Here is a 22,997-nt window from a genome sequence, read left to right as displayed (position 1 = left end):
ATGGAAGCCACACTTTAGTATTGGGGATGCTATGAGAATATTTTAATTATTCTAATTATATATTTACATACATACATATCACGTGTATGCATGTGTATACATATGTGAGCCCCCGTGTGGGTGCTGGGAACTGAACTCAGGTCTTCCGCAAGAGCAGCCATTGCTTTGAACCGGAAGCCATCTCGCCACCCCTCTGTTGAATATTTTATAAAGAACTAGATGATGCAACAGGACTGAAATTATCAAGTAGGGAGATGTATCCAAAGTCCAAAACTTGGTTTGTAGGAGGAATGGTATTAAATATATGTGAGAATAACAATTAAAAAGTTAAGGTATATTTTAAGTACTGATAATGAACAATGCCTGTTGATATAGTCCTTAATAGTGTGGGGTAGTTTTGTTTGTTTGTTTGTTTTTGTTTTTCGAGACAGGGTTTCTCTGTGTAGCTTTGGAGCCTATCCTGGCACCAGCTCTGTAGAACAGGCTGTCCTCGAACTCACAGAGATCCTCTGCCTCCAGAGTGCTGTCACAGAGATCCTCTGCCTCCAGAGTGCTGGGATTAAAGGCGTGTGCCACCAACGTCCGGCTGTTTGTTTGTTTTTGAGACAGGCTTTAACCATGTAACTCTGGACAGACCTCACTGTGTAGACCAGTCTGGTCTGGAACTGACGGAGATCCTCCTGCTTCTGCCTCATGAATGCTGGGACTAAAGGTATTTGCCACCACACCCAGCAACTACAGGTTTTGTGTGTGTATGTGTGTATGTGTGTATCTTCAGTGTACTGTCCATTCACACCAATGATATTCCCTGAGACCAAGATTGTATTTGTTTTAAAAAAGACAATGGACATTAAAACCAGTGGTCAGAAAAGATCCAAACCTATTCTCAATAAGCATAATAAATGCGAGCAAACACACTAGGTAAAAGAGCCTTGGAAGTGGTATGGAAATCTAACCCAGTATGTCTGTTTTGACTTGGATCAATTGCATTTTGGAGGAATTCTTTGTTGGGTAGTGAGGTGTATAAGATGTCAGAGAGTGAAAAAAAAAAAGGGGGGGGTGTCTGTTGTAACTGAAGAGAGGTGTGGTCTGCCCCCATGAAAGGACGAGATAGTAGATTCGCCAAGAATTAATGTAAGCTTGTGCCCTTTAGAAGCTGCCTGACTATTTTCTCTGCGGACCTAAGTGTGAGTAGGAGAAAGCACAACCTGTGGGTTTGGGCCCAAGCAGTCCCCGACTGCATCTAATCCTTGAGGTAACAGTAGCCCTAAACGTCTGGTAATCCTAGAGCAGGTACATGTATGCACTAAGTGGTGTGATCGAAGGAAAGATAGCAATCACAAAGATTCGTTTGATTCTCAGTAATCCACACCAAGTCACAGAAAACAGCCAGTGTGTGTGGATGGGGGTGGGGAGATGAGGTCTTTAATGAACTTGCTAATTCTAGCTGGGCCCTCCCAATCATCCTGAGAGCAGCCAGTATCAAAACCCAGTGGCTGTGCATTAATTCCCTGGAATAAAGCTTTGCTGTCGGGGAAGTTCAAAACAGTGCTTTGTGTTTGACCAAAAGAAAAAAAAAAGAAGAAAAAGAAAGTTCGAGAAGTACTGGGAAACTCGAGCAAACCCAGAAACAGGGTGCCACTGGCCGCCTGCTTGTGGGTGCAGACTAGGCCTCTGGGCAGGGTAGGCAATCGCCGCGCGGCCGGGGGACGGGATGTCCCGTGGTGGGCTGCAGCGGGACGGCCGTCCTCAGGACCGCAGAGCCCCCCGTGTTCGGGCCGCAGGCCCCCGAGCCGTGGCCCCACTCGGGGAGGCTTCCGCAAGCACGGGCCGCGCGTCTCAACGGCTCGGGGCGGGAGCGTGGAGCGGGAGGGGGGGGCGGGCCTGCGGGAGCCGCCCGGGCCCGAGGACGCAGCGGTGGCTGCGGCGGAGCCAGGTCCCGGGCGCGCGCGCCGCGGCTCGGGCGTGGGGCCGGCTCGGGGCAGACGCAGGCACACAGACACCATAGAGCTCCGCTTTCCCGTAGCAGCTGCTGCCGCTGCCGCTGCCTCTCCCGCCTCAGCCTCTCGGCCCGGCAAACACACACATTCAGATTTGCGCGCTGTTTCAATCCTCGGTGACGTGTCCTCGCGGACAGCCAATGGCGCGCGGGCTCTGGTCAGGACAATGGGAGGGAACGGACCAATGAGCGAGCCCCGTGAGTTGGCGGTAGCCAATAGGAGGCGCGCTGGCTGGAGAGTAATGTTACAGAGCGGAGAGAGTGAGGAGGCTGCGTCTGGCTCCCGCTCTCACAGCCATTGCAGTACATTGAGCTCCATAGAGACAGCGCCGGGGCAAGCGCGAGCCGGACGGGCACTGGGCGACTCTGTGCCTCGCGGACGGTGAGTGCCGGACGGCGAGCGGCGGCGAGAGCGCCTCGGGCAGCCTCGTAGCTCGCGCGGCGGCCGGATCCCCGCGGCCCGGAGCCGGCGGGTCAGGCTCCACACAAAGGCAAATGAGGGGGGACCGTGGGGGGAACTGCGCACGGAGCGAGGCTCCGCCGGGCGCCGCGAATGCTGCCCCGCGCCGAGCCGAGCCGCGGGCCTCAGGCGGCCGCCACTTCATACCCGCGGCGGTGTCCGTGCTTCACTGGCGCAAAAAAATTTTTTTTTTTATTTTTTGCTTCAGATTTTTTTTTTCAATTTTTAAACGTGTTTGTGGCCCCCGGGGCCGAGCGTTTCGGGCGGGCGGCGTGCGCGGAGCGGGCAGCGGCGGCGCTTCCCGGCTGCATGGGCGGCCGCGGGGGAGCGCGGGGCGGCGGGCGGGGCGCCGCTGCGGGAAGGCGGCGCGGGTGGCCGGGGCGGCCGTGCGGGCGGCGGGCCGGCGCGGCGGCGGGCGGCGGCGCAGGGGGGAGCGGCGCCGCTGCGCTCGCTGGAACATGGCTGACTCGGCCCGGCGCTGCTGGCTGGAGAGAAAACAAGGCGGGCGTGCGGGCGGGGGAAGCTGGGCGCAGCAGTTCTGAGGCAACTTTTTTTTTTCCCCCCTCTCTCCGCTCCCCTCTCTCTCTTCACAGCCCCGCGTTCTCCGTGCGGGGGCGGCGGGGCGCGCGGAGGGAGACGGCGCGGGGCCGCGGGGGGAGGGGAGCCGCGCGCCCCGCCCCTCCCCGCCGCCATGGCGAGTGCGCCAGCGCCCCGCCCGCCCGCCGCGCGCCTCAGTCTCCTCACACACTCACACACACACACGCGCGCACACAAAGGGAAGGAGCCATATTCGCGCTCGCCCTCGCGGCGGCGGCGGCGGCGCAGGCGGGGAAGACGCGCAGCGGCCATTCCGTGCGCCGGCCCTGGCGGCCGCGGGCGGAGCCAGCCCCCATTTCGAGCGGGGCTTCTCCCTGTGCCGCGGCCGACAAAATGGGGGCGGCGGAGGCGCGAGCCTGCGGCCTTCCGGGCGCACGTGGCGGCCTCGGGCCCGCCCGGAGCCGCGGCCCCCCTCAGCCTCTGGCCAAGTTCGGAGGGCGGGGAGTAATGCCCGCCTGCGCGCGCCAGGGCACCCCAACTTTCCACGGGCTCGGTTTAAAGAAGAAAAAAAAAAACTAAACACCCCCGTGGCAGCGGGAGGGTGGGTGGCGGCAGGAGTGGCTTTTGTCCCTCATCCTTGTTTACTCGGAGAAACTTCAGACCGGACGTGTTTAGTCAGAGCAGAAACGCATCTCGGGGCCAAAGCGATAGGAAACGGCGGCCTCTCCCGGCCCTGTCCCAGCGCCGTCTCCGCCCTCCCGAGCAAAGTTTGATGCGAACACACGGTGTTCTTAAAGCTGGGTAAACTTGAGCTGCACGAGGGGCATTTATTGTTTTGGTTTGGTTTTTTCCCCCCACTTTCGCTTTTCTAGGCCTGTAATTCTCTTAAGATCTACAGGATCATTCTTTGTACACAGCAAAATTCAGGATTGCACAGGGTGGGTTTTCTTTTCTTAAACATTTGTGTTTTGTTGGCTTAAGAAAAGAATTTATTTTGGGATTTAAAAATGGTTTCAGAACAGACACAGATAGCGAATGCTTGAGTGTCTGCCTACACTTTGTGATAACACTTGGGGACCTTTTTTGCTTTCCCTGTGTCCTATCCTCTCACTCTGTGGCTTAGCCACTTCTAGGAATTGGCTGTGTTATGTCTGGTTTTTATGGAAGATTGTCGTCACCGATGAGTTAGATAACGCAAACTTTGGTTTGCCTTGCCACCCTGAGCAGTTTGAAGCTTGTGAGTTTCATATAACCTCATTACTAACATCCAGTGTTTTCTTTTAGAAAATCAACTAAACATGGGCAAAGGAGATCCTAAGAAGCCGAGAGGCAAAATGTCCTCATATGCATTCTTTGTGCAAACTTGCCGAGAGGAACACAAGAAGAAGCACCCGGATGCTTCTGTCAACTTCTCAGAGTTCTCGAAGAAGTGCTCAGAAAGGTGGAAGGTAAGAGGGATTTTAGACACTGATGACCAAATCTAAATTAGCATTGAGGGGCCTGGTTGACTGTTCTCATACCTTGTGGGTATTAACTACTTCTATGTCAAGTTTACAATTAACTTTTTTAGACCATGTCTGCTAAAGAAAAGGGGAAATTTGAGGACATGGCAAAGGCTGACAAAGCTCGTTATGAAAGAGAAATGAAAACCTACATCCCCCCCAAAGGGGAGACCAAAAAGAAGTTCAAGGACCCCAATGCACCCAAGAGGCCTCCGTAAGTACAGCATTTATTTCGAGGTGGTTCGTGGTAGCTATAGATTGATTTGAGCAATGTTGAGTGTCTAGTGTTTGGTTTCTTGGCTCAGACTTGCTCAACTCGGGTATTTAAGGTGTCAAATTGTAGCTCATGTTGGGTAGAAGTATTAGCCAGGGTGTTTGAATTAAGATACTTGATTCCTTGAAACAGTAAAATAAATCACTTACTATAGTTTTTGGCCATTTGTATCTTTAGAGATTGTTCAAAATATCCTACATAAGCACATGAGATTAGTAGGTACTTATATTACAAAACAGTAAAAATTCGACAGCCTTTTGCTTTTGTTAAAGTCCTAAAATTAAATTCTGGTTTCAGTTCGGCCTTCTTCTTGTTCTGTTCTGAGTATCGCCCAAAAATCAAAGGAGAACATCCAGGCTTGTCCATTGGTGATGTTGCAAAGAAACTGGGAGAGATGTGGAACAACACTGCTGCAGATGACAAGCAGCCCTATGAAAAGAAGGCTGCCAAACTGAAGGAGAAGTATGAAAAGGTAAGGAGTATGACAGGGGTGCTTCCCAGAGGATGAAAGATAATGCCAAATGTTAGGTGATTATGTACTTGATAACTTGTCTTAATTTCCTGTTTGCTTAGATATCCCATATTTCAAATAGGAAGAAGGACCAATATATTGTTACACTCTGACTTGAGCTGAGGCCATATGTTTTAAGCTGTTTTAATTTTATTTTTTAGTATCTCCAACTTTGGGGAAAATTTGGTAGTTACTTTTAGTGAGAATGATTTTTAAATGATTATGCATAGACTTAAGAAATTAAGCAGAGTAACTACATAATTCAATTGTGTATACACAAATATTAACATGGACATGTTCAGTTTGGATTAAAAATAAATTTGAAGCTGCCAAGGTAACTTACTATAAATATCATGAAGGAAAGTTGTGATTCCTGTATCTGCATTGAAATGCTTAAAAGTAATTAAGTTTATTTGTTCTGAAAACAGTCATTTCTACATGTTAGTGTAACTTCGTGCTTCTCTTAAGTCCACCACACACACCCATACCAATTTTCTACTACGAATTAGGGTCTGGCTATGAACCTGTGGAATGCTGTTTTGTGTTCAGAAGGTGGCAGTGTTACCCTTTGATCAGTCTCTGCCTTCCAGTTCTTATAAACTAGAATTAGGATGTGGTGCATAATTGCACCTCAGTGAGGCATAACAATACAAATATTAGACTGCCATCTCATCTTGTGAGCTGTAGATTGCTAATTGTTTTTATGTGCCTTTCTCCATGCTCTAATTGGGAAGGTGCAGCCGGCCACCTGTTAATGGAGACTGAATTTTCAAAATTTTTTATATTGTTTTTGTCTTCTGTTATATTTGTCCTCCCTTTGTTTTGTAAGGATATTGCTGCTTACAGAGCTAAAGGAAAACCCGATGCAGCGAAAAAGGGGGTGGTTAAGGCAGAAAAGAGCAAGAAAAAGAAGGAAGAGGAAGATGATGAGGAGGATGAAGAGGATGAGGAAGAGGAGGAAGAAGAGGAAGACGAAGATGAAGAAGAAGATGATGATGATGAATAAGTTGGTTCTAGCGCAGTTTTTTTTTGTTTTTTTTGGTTTTTTTTTTTTTGTCTATAAAGCATTTAACCCCCCTGTACACAACTCACTCCTTTTAAAGAAAAAAAAATTGAAATGTAAGGCTGTGTAAGATTTGTTTTTAAACTGTACAGTGTCTTTTTTTGTATAGTTAACACACTACCGAATGTGTCTTTAGATAGCCCTGTCCTGGTGGTATTTTCAATAGCCACTAACCTTGCCTGGTACAGTCTGGGGGTTGTAAATTGGCATGGAAATTTAAAGCAGGTTCTTGTTGGTGCACAGCACAAATTAGTTATATATGGGGACGGTAGGTTTTTTTTTTTTTTCTTTTTTGTTTTTGTTTTGGGTTTTTTTTTCCATCTTCAGTTGTCTTTGATGCAGCTTATACGAAAATAATTGTTCTGTTAACTGAATACCACTCTGTAATTGCAAAAAAAAATTGCAGCTGTTTTGTTGACATTCTGAATGCTTCTAAGTAAATACAATTTTTTTTTATTAGTATTGTTGTCCTTTTCATAGGTCTGAAATTTTTCTTCTCAAGGGGAAGCTAGTCCTTTGCTTTTGCCCATTTTGGGTCACATGAATTATTGCAGTGTTTCTTTTCGTATAGTTAGCTGGAGAAAAGCTTTTATCTACACACCCTGCATATTGTGATGGGTAACATTTTCATCCATAGTTGAAATTCCAAAATCGTGATCAGTTGGATAAGAGATAGTACATAAACCATGTGCAAAACTGAGAGTGATCAATTCTATCACACCATGGAATAAGAATCGAACAATCTGAAAGTCTGTCCTTGAAGGACTAGTAGAAAATTGTGTTCTAATCCTTACGTGAGGACTCTTCTTAACGTCCATTACTGTGTAATGGCAGTTACATTCTGCAGTTCCCTATTAAAGACCTGAGAATGTATCCCTCAAAAGCGTGAGCTTAAAATACAAGACTGCCATATTAAACTTTGTGACATTGGTCCTAGCGAAGGCTATGATAAGAACGCTGGCTGTAATGCCTTTGCCCATCTATCTAAATACAGGATTGCTCAGGAAACTTGACTGTTTAAAAAAAAAGTATTTTTAATTAGTTGAGCCAGCTTTTCTTAAAATTATGCCACATATAAAATTAAGGGTATATTTTCCTACATTGTGATTTGTCCCTTTATAAATCAGATACAAGGAAAGATGATAAACTTTGCATATTAGTACCAGTTGTCCAATCCATTTGGTTTTTCTTTATAAAACCCAAACTCATTAGTCATGTTTAATCTGCTTAGCAGTTTAGGGAACAATTTGGCAATTTTGTGTTTTTTTTTTGAGATTATCATTCTCTTAAAGTGCCAGTGTTTTTAAAATAGCGTTCTTGTAATTTTACACGCTTTTGTGATGGAGTGCTGTTTGTTATATAATTTTGACATGGGTTCTTTACATTTGCGTTTGTTTATGTAATTTGAGGAGGAATACTGAACATGAGTCCTGGATGATACTAATAAACTAATAATTGCAGAGGTTTTAAATATTAGTTAAATGACTTTCACTTAAGAACTTTGAGCTTTTTGTCACATTGTTTATAGTAGTGCCTGGTAGTAAGCTTAACTTTCTCCCATTAAAAACACTTAGGTTGGTGGTAGTGAGTAAAGCACTTAACTGTCAAAACTGACAACTACAGTGAAAGGAGCAAACCAACTTCCAAAGAGTCCTGACCACATGCTTACCTGCACTTAATACACAACAATAATAAACTTTAAAATGATATAACTAGGCTAAAGGGCTGAAAAGGACAGGTTTTTTGTTTTTTTGTCAAACATCCCACGTACAGAAATAAATGAGACCGTAATCTTTCAAAAGATTAAAACTCTTGAGTGAAAAGTGGGTTGGTTTTAAAGATCACACATTAGTTCTCAGCCCCTGCTGCACCTCAGCAGGCTGTAGAGATCTTGGTTACAGACTTAGGAACAAGTAACTGACTTACATGGAAGTTTGTTCTGTTGCTTTAGAACTACCATTGTGGACATCTGTTGTTCGTAAGTGATCCATTTAAAAGGGAACTCTGCCTCCAGGAAACTTCTTTGTAACTTTAGTGGGTGTGTCATGACAGCTACCCTTTTAAAGATGTTAAGAATGGGAACAGTTTGCCTTGCTTAACTAGCTTCAGATCTTAAGATCAAGAAATGGAACAAAAAACTCTTAAATTTGAGAATTAATGAGTTCTGTTCAGTGTCCAAGCAGTATTCCCTGGAACTGTATGTTTTGTCTTTTCAGTTTTAAACTGATGAAAGTGTAGAAATAACTAATGCATGAAATATAAAACTTAAGCATTTTTGGAAAGGTATGGGAATTACTTTCAAGCTAGAGATGGTTACAGCACAATAGAATCAAGACTAAAATTTACAGGTTTTGGTATTGTGTTTGAAGGAGTGGTCTTAGAGCCCAGGCTTCAAAGGAGCTCACTATATAGCAGAAGATTGGATCCTTCCTCTGCTTTCCAAGTGCTGTGATTACTGATTGCATGCCCCGTGAGTTTTCTATAATTTAAAAATGATATTTTCAGGGGCTGGAGAAATGGCTCAGCAGTTAAGAGCACTGGCTGCTCTTCCAGGGGACTCAGATTCAATTTCCAGCACCCCCATGGCAGCTCACACTCTACCTCCAGTTCCAGGGGATCTGATACCTCCACACCAATGCACATAAAATGAAATTAAACTTTTTTTTTAAAGGCATGCAACAACAACAACAAAAAAATGACATTTGCCACCATTTCTGATAACCTTAAATTTGATCCCCAGAACCCACTTCTGTACCCACACATAGAATAAGTACAACAGAATCACTGGCACACTGAATTTCATTTCCTAGCTTCTGGGTTAAACTTAGCTGGTCTTAAACTGCCCTGTCTAGCTTTCAGCTTCCCAACTACTGGAAGGTGCATCACCCTACTTGTATGTGTGGGTGCAGTAGTGCACATCTTTAATTCTAGTACTGGGAGGTAGAAACAGGGATCTCCATTAGTTTGAGGACATCCAGGTCTACATACTGAGTTCCAGGACAACCAGGGTTATACAGAACCCTGTCTCACCACTTCACCACCTTCCCCCAAAAAATCGAGATTTGGAAGAGAATGCCATGTGTACTACAGGGGTGAAAGGTAAGTGATGAGTGCATTTTAGCAGCCTTTCAACAGTTTCCTTGGTATTTAGGGAATCAAGGATAGCTCAGATGGTACAGTGCATTGAACTATACAGGAGAGAAAGTACCAGGTTTTGGTTTGCCAAATGTGGCCAAGCCCGAATCTAGGTTTGCATGAGACAACATACTTGACGAGAGCCTCATAGCTTTTTTTTTTTTTTTTTTTTTTTTTTTTTGTCCTCAGTCAAGCATTACTGCAAATCTGCACGTCACAGTTTTAAGTCTAAACGATAAGTGAACAATTGCCCAGTTATTAGGATCATGAATAAGGGGCTGTAACAAGTTTCTTAAGCTTGTTTTTCCGTTTATATCAATTTCTGTGATTCTTGAAATATCTCTTAATATTAGGTAAAAGACAAAACAATAGCCACATAAATAGGTGAGGTGCTTCATTTACATATCCCTAAGCAAAGCAGTGCTAACATTTTGGGAAATTCCCTGGGGTTCAGCCAAGTTACTTCCTTGAGTAAAGAGGCAGAATATTGCTGTACTCTAGTAATGCAATTTCAGATACACTATGGCACAAGAGATGCAAGCTACACACACTATAGCACACTTAACCTTAAGCCAGGGAGAAGCATCCCATTCAGCATAGTCATTGGGTTGAACCCTGAATAGTGGGGTTTCTTGAACATCAACAGAAAAGGAAGTAATAACTGCTATAGAGTAACAATACACGTCAGGGATGGTTGGCTTGGTAGGCAGAAACTGGAATCCAGAGCAGCAGGAAGGGGTTAGCACTGTAACAGTGTGTGTGTGTGTAGAGTTCTGATCTCCAGTGCCGAAAGAAAAATGAGAAAGTCATGGGCACACTTTTTCTTTTTAAAATGGTTCTTTTCTGAGATGGTTTCACTATGTCGACCAAGCTGACTTCAAACCGGTCCACATACCTTTGCCTCCCCGGTGCTGAGATTAAAGGTGTGCCTACCTATTTAAAAAAAGTTTTGTGTGAGGGGCTGGAGAGATGGCTCAGAGGTTAAGAGCACTGGCTCTTCTTCCAGAGATCCTGAGTTCAATTCCCAGCAACCACATGGTGGCTCACAACCATCCCTTATGAGATCTGGTGCCCTCTTCTGGTGTGCAGATATACATGGAAGCAGAATGTTGTATACATAAAATATATATATATATATATGTATATATACATATACATATATATATATATATATGCATGTAGGTACATGTACTTTTAAAAAAATGGTAATATGCTTACATGCTATTTGCAGGCTCCAATGTGTGCTTACCAGCTTGTCTTGTTGGTTTTGGGGTATTGGGTATTGCAAAGCAAAGGCCTCACACATGCTAGGAAAACACTCCACCACTGAGCCCTGATCCAGTGCTCATTGCTGTCATCTCAAAGAGCACTACAAAGATGGGTAACCATGGCCTAGGACAAGACTTACTTTTCTCCAAGTTCCATGCTCTCCAACCTCATGATACTTTTATAGAAATAGAACAAAAAGGCCTGGAGAGAAGACTCAGAAGTTAAGAGCACCGGCTGTTCTTCCAGAGGACCCAGGTTCAATTCCCAGCAACCACATGGCAGCTCACAACTGTCTGTAACTCAAGTTCCAGGGAATCCAACGCCTCCACGTGGACATACTTGCAGGTCAAACACCAATGCATTTAACAATAAGAATGAAAAGAAGATTAAAAGAAATGGAACAAAGTCAGTTGTAAATCAACACTTTTCCACCTCCAGAGACAGGGTCTCACCACGGTTCCCCAGCTGGCTTGGAACTCACAGAGGCCTGCCTGCCTCTGCCTCCCGAGTGCTGAGATTCTGAGATTAAAGGTGTGTGCCACCACTGCCCGGCAAAGACACTTTTAAAATACATTAATGGAAATATTTGTAGGTCACAACAAAGTGGAGGACACTCTAAGTTTTGGGTTTCCTTACTAGAATATCCAGATCCTTTTTGTTTTTGTTTGTTTGTTTGTTTTTATTTTTTCGAGACAGGGTTTCTCTGTGTAGCTTTGGAGTCTATCCTGGCACTTGCTCTGGAGACCAGGCTGGCCTCGAACTCACAGAGATTCCCCCTGCCTCTGCCTCCCAAGTGCTGGGATTAAAGGTGTTCACCACCAATGCCCTAAGTTTTGGGTTTCATGGAAGCTAATGCTCTGCTAAGTTAATACATTTCAGAAGGTCACAATAGTCATAAGAGAAAAGTGGCTAAAGCGGGGGCTACACAGAGCCCAAGAAAAAGAGTAATTAGGCTCCTGACCTGTAACTTTCCAACCCCTCCATTGTTATTGAAATTCTAATCAATTAATCAGCTTTGTAGAGGGTTCAGTGAAAGCTGCATATTTTTCTAGGATCTTTCATTCACGGATTTATTCAGTCCTGTATTATTAAACATTTAGATAGTTTGTCATTGTTTTTTAAACAAAGAGGCTCCAATGACTATCTGTTCCTTATACTCACATCACTATGATTATTTTATTTTGATATAAATATATTTCAGATAGTGAAATTGCTGAATCAGAGGATGTGATGATTGGTTCTGCAACCTGGGGAGCTCTGGAATAACCTAGGAGACACATTTCTGGGGGTGCAATATAGTGAATAGTGTGAATATGAGATTACCTGGGAGAGACACTTCTGGGGGTGTCTATGGAGGTGTTTCCAGAGACATTAGCTAAGGAGGGAAGACTCATCCTGAATGTGGCTGGCATCATCCTGTGGGCTGGGATTGAGGACTGAATAAAGGGAATTGTTTTCTTTAAAATATGTGCTTTAGGGACTGGAGAGCTCAGCAGTTAAGGCACAGGTTGCTTTTGCAGAGGACCTGGGTTTGATTCCTAGCACCTGCATTACCAGTTCACAACCATCTGTAACTATAGTTTCAGGGGATCTGATGCCTTCTTCTGGCCTCTGCAGGGATTGTACTCACATGATGCACAGACATACATGAAGGTAAACTCATACACATAACATTTTTTTTTTTTTTTTGGTTTTTCGAGACAGGGTTTCTCTGTGTAGCTTTGGAGCCTATCCTGGCACTCGCTCTGGAGACCAGGCTGGCCTTGAACTCACAGAGATCCGCCTGCCTCTGCCTCCCGAGTGCTGGGATTAAAGGTGTGTGCCACCAACGCCTGGCTACATGCACATAACATTTTTTAAAAGCCTGAAATAAGGGCTGGAGAAATGGCTCAGTGGTTAAGAGCACTGACTGTTCTTCCAGAGGTCCTGAATTCAATTCCCAGCAACCACATGGTGGCTCACAACCATCTTGAATTAGATCTGGTGCCTCTGTTGTCATGCGGGCAGAAGACTGTATACATAATAAATAAATAAAATTAAAAAAAAGCCTGAAATAAGCCAGGCGCTAATGGTGTGTGCCTTTAATCACAGCACTCTGGAGGCAGAGGCAGGCAGATCTCTGAGTTTGAGACCCGCTTGGTCTACAGAGCGAGTTCTAGGACAGCCTCCAAAGCTACACAGAGAAACTCTGTCTCGAAAAACAAAAACAAAACAAAAGCCTGAAAAAGCATGTGCTCTAAATGACAGTAAATAATATTTATTTTTATTGTTATTTTGTGTATGTGTGTTTTGCCTCCTTGTATGTAGGTGCACCATGTTTGTGCCTGGTGGCAAGAGAGATCAGAAGACTGCATCAAATCCCCTGGAACTGGTGCTACACGCAGTTGTGAGCCTCCATGTGCGTGCTGGGAATTCACCTTGAGTCCACAGCAAAAGAAGCAATCACTCTTAACTGCTGAACTCTGTGTCTCTCTGGTCTCAGCAAGGAATATTTTTAAAGGTTTGGGGGAAGGGCAACAACAGAAATGCAAATTTTCTTCCTCCCTCCCTCCCTCTCTCTCTCTTTTTTTTTTTTTTTTTTTTTTTTTTTTTTGGTTTTTCGAGACAGGGTTTCTCTGTAGCTTTGGAGCCTATCCTGGAACTAGCTCTTGTAGACCAGGCTGGTCTCGAACTCACAGAGATCAGCCTGCCTCTGTCTCCCGAGTGCTGGGATTAAAGGCGTGCGCCACCAACGCCCAACGCCCAGCTCTTCCTCTCTTTTTAAATGTTTTTGCTATGCCTTCATTTTTCTTCTAGATTTAATTTTTCTTTCTTAACTTTAGCACCAAATGGTTGTCAACTATTATTGACAAAAATGCTTAATACTGGACTGGAAGCCCAGTATTAGTGGCACACACCTTTAATCCCAGCACTCAGGAAGCTGAGGCAGGTGGATCTAGGTGAGCTAGAGACCAGTCTGGTCTACAAGAGCTAGTTCTAGGACAGCCTCCAAAAGCCACAGAGAAACTCTGTCTCAAAAAACCTAACCAAAACAAAACAAAACAAAAAACCCCATGGGGGTGGAGAGCTGGCTCAGTGGTTAAGAGTACTTGTTGCTCTTGCAGAGGACCTGAGTTCAGTTCCTAGTGCCCACCTGGTGACTCACAACCATTTATAACTGAAGTTCCAGGGAACCCAATGCTCTCTTCTGACCTCTGCAAGTACCAAGCAAGTAAACTGTGCATTATATACAAAACCCTAGGCTGGAGAGATAGCTCACCAGTTAAGAGCACTGGCTGCTCTTCTAGAGGAACCAGACTTAGTTCCGAGTACCCACATGGTGGCTCACAACTGTCTGTAACTCCAGTCCAGGGGTTCCAGCAGCCTCTTCTGGCCTCAGGCACCAGGCACACATGTGAGCATATATACATGTAAGCAAACACTCATACACAGAAAATAAAATAAGAAGAAAGTACTAAATAAAATAGTAGGTGTGGTTGCATGTGCCTTCAATTCCAGCAGCTGTCTTGGAGTTCAAAGCCAGCCTGGTTTATACAGGAGTTCCAGGTAAGCTAGAGCTGTATTTGCAAAACAAACCAAAAACCTCACTTAAAAAATCACTTGAAGGCTGGGCCTTGGTGGCACACACTTGGGAAACAGAGGCAGGAGGATCTCTGTGAGTTCAAGGCCAGCCTGTCTGCAGAGCGAGTGTCAGGATAGGCTCCAAAGCTACACAGAGAAACCCTGTCTCTGAAAAACCAAAAAAAAAAAAAAAAAAAAAAAAAAAAAAAAAAATTTAAAAAAGGGCTGGAGAGATGAGTCAGTGGTTAAGAGCACTGGCTGCTCTTCCAAAGGACCTGGGTTCAATTCCCAACACCCACATGGCAACTCACAGCTGTGTGTTATTCCAGTTCCAGGGCATCTGGCACCCTCATACAGACATACATGTAGACAAAACACCAATGCACATAAAAGACAAATCTTAAAAAAGGAGATTAAATTTTAAAAATCACAGAAATATTTATATTTTGCCTTTTTATAAGTTTCCCACTTTGAAAGGGGACATGAACAAACCAATGGTACAAAAGGAACATAAACCTTTATTGGCTTCCATGCCTCCACAATCCAAGTATTTGTGGCAAAGATGTTTAAAAAAAAAAAATCAGTAAATTTCAATCCTGCTCTTGTTCTGGTCAATCCTGCTCTTGTTCTGGTCTCATGGCTACTTTAGTTCTTTGCTTTTTATCCTTTTATTTCTTTTCATTTAACTCTGTAGGCCGAGAGTGAGGCATTGAATAAACACATACGGTTGGCCAGGAGGAGAGCCAGCAAGTTAAAGGGTGGAAGTTTTCAGCCTGATCTATAAGAGCAAGTTCCAGGGCAGCCTCCAAAGCCATAGAAACCCTGTCTCAAAAAACCAAAAAAAAAAAAAAAAAGGTGGAAGTTTGGCTCAGGATAGAGGCTAGGGTGGTCACTACGGAGACAGGGCCAGCTCTAGACCCCTTTCCCATGTAACTTTTCGGAGTGCTTGCTCTAGGGGAATATTCATCACTCAGTATTTATTCGATAGCTGGCAGGGGTGCATCCAAAGTACCTTCTTTGAAAACCCCTTTCACTGCCATGGTCTAATAAAGGAGTAGCTTTTACTAATTTTCAAAAATCCAAAGGAATTGCTCTTTTCTTTTCCTTCCTTCCTTCCTTCCTTTTTTTTTTAGTCCAAGACAGTTTCTCTGTGTAGCCTGGCTGTCCTGGAACTCACTCTGCAGACCAGGCCGGCCTCGAACTCACAGAGATCTGCCTGCCTCTGCCTCCCCAGTGCTGTTTTTTAGGCATGCAAAGAAATTTCGAAAAGATTATTCTTCTACCCAGGGGCTCCGGGACGAGAAGGGCTCCGCAGTAGGGTACCTTCCCTGCCCAGGCGTCCATGACAGCCGCTAGGTGAGTAGGAGGAATGAGCATCTTCCCAGTGTTAAGTGATCATCTTAACAGTCTCTGCAGACTCTTCCCCTGGACCGGGGCTTTCTGCCAAGCAAAATAACACTCATCTGGCATCACATCAGCGGGCTAAAGGGAAGAAAGTCTGAGAAAAATGGTTAAAGAGTTAACTAAGCAAGATGAACTCTCAGCAAAGCTGGTGGAAGCCACCACATCCAAAGTGATAGAAGGAACTTCTGCTTTGAAGCTGCCCTGCCCCAGGCTGCTGGGATCAAACATTTGTGCCCTCACACTTGGTTTCTCTTTCTTATAATCTTAAAAATATTTTTATTTTTATGTGTATGAGATTTTGCCTGCCTGTAATGCACCCACTGTGTGCACGTAGTGCACATAGAGGCCAGAAGAGGGTGTCAGATCCCCGGAACTGGAGTTCTAGATGGTTGTGAGCTGCTCTGTAGGTGCTGGGCTGCACCCAGGTCCTCTTCAACAGCAGCCAGTGCTTAGTGGCTGAGTCATCTCTCCAGCCCTTATTTTAAATTTGAAAAAGGGATTTTAAAAAGAGCCAGTATGATACTGCGACATTTGTTGTGTGGTACCAATTGTTGGGCATACATCTCGTCTAAAATGTGATCTACATATTTTCTAATACACAGATGATAGATAAGACCAAAGTCACCACCCTGTTTTCCTTGAAAAGGGTTCAGTACATGAAGGAACTCCTCCTCAGGTAGCCAGCCTGTACCCTGAGTACAAGGTCAGTGTGGCCTTCCTCCCTTCCTTCCCTCCTTCCCTCCCTCCTTCCATCCCTCCCTCCCTTCCTCTCAAGTCCTGTGTGTATTTCTGTTTTTCAAGCAGGGTTTCTCTGTGTAGTCCTGGCTGTCCTGGCACTCATTCTGTAGACCAGGCCGGCCTCAAACTCACAGATATCCGCCTGCCTCTGCCTCCCGAGTACTGGCATTAAAGGCATGCACCACTACTGCCTGGCTGGTCCTGTGTGTTCTACCCAGGACTCAGATGACCTTCCTCAGAGGCCAAAGCTGGGTACCCTGAGGTGGGCAGGGTGCTGAGGTCTGTACAAGGCTGTGGGAAGTTTTCTTCTCTCTCTCCCCCAACAAATTCTTTCTCTTCTAGTTTCCACACTCTGTAGGATCATGGGATCAGGCTCTCCGTGCCGTATCTCCAGGCACACACGGCTTTCAGGCAACGTCCCTGAGCCCGGACTTCAACTTTCCACTTTCTATTAAATCAACATGGAGGTAGTCCCTGCTAGTTAGTTTTTATCTACTTGACACAAACTGGAGCCACCTGAGGAGAGAGAAAGCTCAGCTGAGGAATTGCCTCTATCAGGCTGGCCCTGTAGGCAAGTCTATGGGGATATTTTCTTGATTGATGAATGATGTGGAAGGCCCAGCTCTCTGTGAGCTGGGCCACTTCTGGGCAGATGGTCCTGGGTTATGTAAGAAAGGTAGCTGACCCTGAGCTGGGAACAAGCCAGCAAGCAGTGTTTCACCATGGTTCTACTTCAGTTTCTGCTTCCAGATTCCCACTTTGAACTCTTGCTCCAACTTCCCTCAGCAAGGAACTGTAACCTGTAAGGAAAAATCAACCCTTTCTCCCTCATGTTTGTTTTAGGCAGTGTTTTATCACAGCAACTAGAGGCAAACTATGGCAGAGTGTCAGCACAATTCACTTTGATCAAGGGATAGCTAAACATCGCTCTAGGTTTGTCAGAAGCCTCAGGAATCCCAGCTGTTGGCAGCTGTACCTCCTGCGTTGGGACATGCCTGCAATGCCAGTACTGGGTGTTGCAGAGGTTCTTTCCCTCCTGCCTGTCCTTGGGCCCCAAATAAACACACAGACGCTATATTAATTATAGAACTGTTGGCCAATGAGTAGGGCTTCTTGTTGACTAGCTCTGTCTTAATTATTAACTCGTTTCTCTCAATCTATGTATTGCCACGAGGCTGTGGCTTACCCAGTAATGCCTGGCATGTTGTTAATCCTTCGGCAGCATTGCCACTCTGTCGGGTGGGCTCACTCTGCCTACCTTTTCCAGAATTCTTGTCTCCCAGACCCGACTACCTTCCTGCCTCATCGGCCGAACAGTGTTTTATTCATTAACCAGTAAGACAACCCCCATCAACTGGGGACACTGAGGCAGGAGGATGGTGAGTTTGAGGCCAGGCTAGCTTCATAGACAGACTATGCCATGGAAAGGGAGGAGAGGAAGGAAGGAGGGAGACAAAACTAAGATATCCATGAATAAATTGCTTTTCTACTCAGAAGCAAACTATATATTGTAATAGAGGGCCTAATGCTGAATGGTGGGCCATTTCTATAAGCTTGGATTCTCATACTCTGTGACCCAGATAGCTAGGAGGAGTTGATATGCTACCAAGAAATATGGACATAGCATTATAATTATAGAGGGAATGGTCCTTGGAGGAAAATGGACACTGCTTCGTTCATTGTCTCATGATAATATGTTGACATGATACCATGACACAGTTTGCAGCTGTAGACATCAGTACCAGAAATCATGGTTACTATGGAAAGTCTTTTTCTTTTTGGATGATTTGTTTTAAACTTTTAAGTATACAATGTTTAATGTTCAGAGAATTTTCCCCTTTTGTTGGTAGTACTAGGAACCAAGCCCAGGGCCATACACATACCAGCATTCTACTGCTGAGCTGCCCTGGAATGGGATGCACTTATAGAGTTAATGACCCTCAGCCAGTATGGTGGCACACGCCTGTCATTCTAGTACCTGGGAGACTGGCTAGGACAACCACCAGTTGAGAGCAGATGGGGCAGGGGGGCGGGGAGGGGGGGAAGATGAGGAGGACAAGGAGGATGAGGATGAGGACAAGGAGGAGGAAGAAGATGAGGACGAGGAGGATGAAGAGGAAGACAAGGAGGAGAAGAAGGAAGAGGGCAATGAGGAGACAGAAGGAAGATTTTCCAGGCCATTGAGGTTGGTCAGAGTGTAAAGACATCTACCACTAAGCCTGAGTTCAGTCCCAGACCTATGTGGTAACAGTAAAGAACTGACTCCCGAAGTTGTCCTCTGACCTCCACACCCATGACATGGCATTTACACAGGCACCTGTGTATGTGCACACACACACATCCACATACCCCACAATGTTAAGCAAAGAAATGCAATAAAATAAAAAAAGAAACCTTTCAGTCCCATGAAATTTAATTAATTTCATTCATTCTTCTGTATCAGAGCCTGAGTTTCACTGAATACACTGATCAGGGAACCAGTCAGCAGGCCAGGTTCACTGCATCAACCTGGGTTTCCAATTTCTTATTCTAACCAGGTTCTAAGTGAAGGTCTTCTAAATTATTATGCTCAAGGTTATACCAAATATAAATCTCTCTACCTACTCTATAATTTTACCTTCTCTTAATGACATGAGAGTTCATTAAATAATGACAAGTGACATATATCATCAAAAGAAACTGTAAAGACCACTTATATCCAAATTCTATGCTAGGTTGGAAAGATAATTCGTCTAGAAAGGGGGACTCCCCTGAGTGTGGTGGTAGAAGCCTGTAACTGCAGCATTCATGAGTTCAGAGGTAGGCAAAGCTCTGGGAGTTCAAGGTCAGACTGGTCTCTATAGTAAAGTCCAGGCCAATCAGGGCTTCACAGTAAAACCCTGTCCCCAAAAGGTATAATAATAATAATAATAATAATAATAATAATAATAATACAAATTAAAAGTAATAAAGCTAGAAAGGACACATTATTTTTTACTTTCTTATGTGCATGTGCATGCAGAAGAGAGCATCGGATTCTCTGGAGCTGGTGCTCCAGGCAGTTTGTGAGTAGCCAGATGTAGGTTCTGGAAACTGACCTTGGGTCCTTTGGAAGAAAAGCAAGTGTTCCTAACTGCTGTGTTCTATGGATGCATTTCTTTTTCTTTTCTTTTGCTTCAAGACTTTTTTATTTTATGGGTGTGGGTTTGTTACCTGTATGTATGTATGTATGCATACCACCTATGTGCCTAGTACCCTCAGTGGCCAGAAGAGGGCAACTGATCCCCTGGGACTGGAGGAGTTACAGGAGGTTGTGAGTCACTGTGTTGGAACTGGAAACTGAACCTGAGTTCACTGAGCCATCTCTCTAGAGCCAAAGATATCTTTCTTCTCTCTCTCTCTCTCTCTCTCTCTCTCTCTCTCTCTCTCTCTCTCTCTCTTTCTCTTTCCCCCTCTCTCCCTCTCTCCCTCTCTCCCTCCTTTCTTTTTCTGAGACAGGGTTTCTCTGCATATCTTTGGAGCCTGTCCTAGTACTAGCACTCATTCTGTAGACCAGGCTGGCCTCGATCTCACAGAGATCTGTCTGCATCTGCCGCCCTAGTGCTGGGATTAAAGGCGTGCGCCACTACCATCCCAGGTTGGTTCATTTTCTAACTTTACTAGCATCCCCAAGTGCTCACTGTTTCAGTGGCTTGGACAAGAATTGGTCATTGGCTGATGCTCAGGACTCCAGGCCACCGTCCCCTCAAGACCCTGCAGGTCCACGTCTGGCCACTTATTTCACCTAGTCCCTTCCTGGGCCAGGAAGGGGCAGACTCCTGCCCCCTTTCCTCAGGGCTCCGCTGTGTGGTATTCACGCTCTCTAAGGGGCAGGCCTCAGGAGCCAGTTCAGGATGTAGTGTTGCAAAGAGCAGCAACAGCTGCAGCTGGAGGTGACTGCCTGGGCAACATGCCAGCTGCTGGCACTGCCAGGCCGTCCTCTCTGGCCTCCCGGGTGCCCCTGTGAGCAGCTCACGGCGTTGGAAGCCAGTGTACGAGTGCAAAGGGTAGCTTTCATTTTCCCATCGTGCACAGTGCTGATGGAGGGCCGCAGAAGAGAAGGGCAAGACCGTCTCTGGGATCAGCCAGCAGCAGTAACCTCGTTTACTGACACCGAGGGAGAGGTAACTGAGAACCTGAGGAACCTTTTGGGCAGAGCCACGAACACAGCACAGCCTGTGCTCAAGGCACCCAGCCTTTCCCTGATGGTTGGCTGACACTGGTTCTGGTTGCTGTTTATGGTAGATCTCTCTAGCCCACCACACCCACACCCTCCAGTTCTGTCTTCGAAACCCAGGGCCTTGCATTGTACTCCTGAGACACATACCAAACCTTTCTCTTTTTTTCTTTCCAGTGTCTCCTGCCAGTTACAAGAGTCCTGTTCTCCTCAGGCCAATCTCCCCAAAATGCAAAAGTACAAGGATCCCAAAGTCCTTTAGGGTGTTGATTTCAGGTCCTCCCTGAAGATACAAAACTACATACATTTGTTTGTTTGTTTTTCTATAGAGTGATGATGGATGTTTGCCCAGAACATACACTTATCCTCCTGAATTCTTTCCATCATCTCTAGGTGACCTACAATGCAGACGCTATGGAAGTAGCTGTTAAATTATGTTATTTAGTGCATAATTGAGAGGGAAAGTCTCTAAATGTTCGGTATAGATGACATCTCAAAAATGACAAGAAATATTTTTGATCCATTAAGGAGGAACTTGGAGTATAGGAATGTCTGACTGTATTATTTATAAGGCACAAGGTGTAAGCCAGTGAAAGCCAGGCACACCTACAAGCCCAGCATTTAGGAATCTGAGGCAGGAAGATTGCCAGGAGTTCAAGGTCAGCAGAGCAATATAGTTAGATTGAGGTCAGCTTGAACTGCCTAGTAAGACCCTGTCTCAGGAAAAACAAAAACAAACAAAAAAGGAATTATAGAGCCAGGCATGGTAGCACCAGTAACCCAGTACTTGAGAAGCTGAGGCAGAAGGACTGTCACAAGTTCAAGATCTGAGCTACAGAGTTCCAGGCTACCCTGGTTATAGAGTGAGAACTTGTCTCAAAACAAACAGGAAGAGGAAATGGGGTGGGAGGAAACAGAACAAATAAGGAAATTTAAGAGTCAGGTGTGGTGGCCCACAGCTGTAGCCTCAGCATTCAGGAGACTAGGCAGGAAGATTACTTGTTAGAGGACTGTCTGGAGTACGGAGAGAGGTCCTCAGGGAACATGAGTTCACCCCCTGGGTCCTGCCTAGTGTGGGGAGCTGCGGGTGGATGCAGCCCTGGGCTTTCTGTCTGTCCTAGGTCTGGCTCTCAAGGAGGAATGGCCTGGCGAGGTGCAAGATGGAATTAACCCCTTCCCTTTCTCCTCCCTGGTGAAGGTGCTATGTGTGATCGCCTTTTGAGTGACAAAAGGCTGCTGTCCTGAGGCTCCCAGAAGGTGTGAGACTGACCCTGGGTGGCTGGTCAGCTAGATAGACAGCCTGGGGAGTGTCTCTCGTCAATTTTAGCTTCTCTATCCGCTTTTTGTTTTGTTTGTTTGTTTTTGTTTTTCAAGACAGGGCTTTTCTGTGTAGCTTTGGAGCCTGTCCTGGTACTCACTCTGTAGACCAGGCTGACCTCAAACTCGGAGATCCACTTGTCTCTGCCTCCTGAGTGCTGGGATTAAAGGCGTGTACCACCATGCAAGAGGAACAAATGATCTTAAACAGCTGTACTGTCTCTTCAGACCTCTCAGTTAAATCTTGAACACTTCAGCAAATGGATCATTTTCCTCCAAGTGTAGTTCTGCTTCTAGGGGCTTTTCTAGTGCATACAAGGGCTCTAACTTTGCCAGGAAACTAGAGAGGGAAAAAGAGAGCGAGAGTGAGCAAGAGAGAGAGACAAGAGAGACAGAGTGTGAGAGAGATATAGAGAGGTTTTTTGTTTGTTTTTAAAGATTATTGTGCTGGAGAAAGATGGCTGAGTGGTTAAGAGCACTGGCTGTTCTTCCAGAGGTCCTGAGTTCAATTCCCAGCAACCACATGGTGGCTCACAACCATCTATAATGAGATCTGGTGCCCTCTCCTGGCATAAAGTCTTACATGCAGATAAAGCACTCATATAAATAAGTAAACCTTTAAAAAAAGATTATTTATTATGTATATAGTGTTCTGCCTTCATGTGTCCCTGCAGGCCAGGAGAGGGCACCAGATCTCATTACAGATGGTTGTGAGCCACCATGTGGGTGCTAGGAATAGAACACAGGCCCTCTGGAAGAGCAGCCAGTACTTTAACCACTGAGCCACCTCTCCAGACCCACAGTAAGTTTTCTTAACTGCAGAGCCATCTCTGCTGTGGCATATTAGTTGAAGATGTATTACATTCGTTTATGCTGTGGAACATTTGTTTAATGATGCAAAGATGTGTTGCATTCTTTTATGTTGCAGTTATTGAATTCTGTGAAGTTGTGATTCTTTGCCTGTCTAAAACACCCAATTGTTTTAATAAAGAGATGAACAGCCAATAGCAAAGCAGGAGAGGGATGGGTGGG

The 22,997-nt window shown here is 45.3% G+C and overlaps 1 protein-coding gene across 1 annotated transcript; it reads left to right on the top strand.

Moving 5' to 3' along the window:
* The first annotated feature begins 2,242 nt into the window (after positions 1-2,242).
* On the top strand, positions 2,243-7,817 carry Hmgb1 (high mobility group box 1). Its single transcript, XM_027413717.2, has 5 exons — positions 2,243-2,381; positions 4,281-4,444; positions 4,567-4,712; positions 5,070-5,244; positions 6,113-7,817. Exons 2-5 carry the CDS (start codon positions 4,295-4,297, stop codon positions 6,287-6,289), a joined length of 648 nt encoding a protein of 215 aa, XP_027269518.1. The 5' UTR covers positions 2,243-2,381; positions 4,281-4,294; the 3' UTR covers positions 6,290-7,817.
* Positions 7,818-22,997: the final 15,180 nt, after the last annotated feature.

Source organism: Cricetulus griseus, chromosome 4 (assembly GCF_003668045.3).
Source record: "Cricetulus griseus strain 17A/GY chromosome 4, alternate assembly CriGri-PICRH-1.0, whole genome shotgun sequence".
In the NCBI taxonomy this organism is placed as follows: Eukaryota; Metazoa; Chordata; class Mammalia; order Rodentia; family Cricetidae; genus Cricetulus; species Cricetulus griseus.
This window is presented reverse-complemented; position numbering and strand designations above follow the sequence as displayed.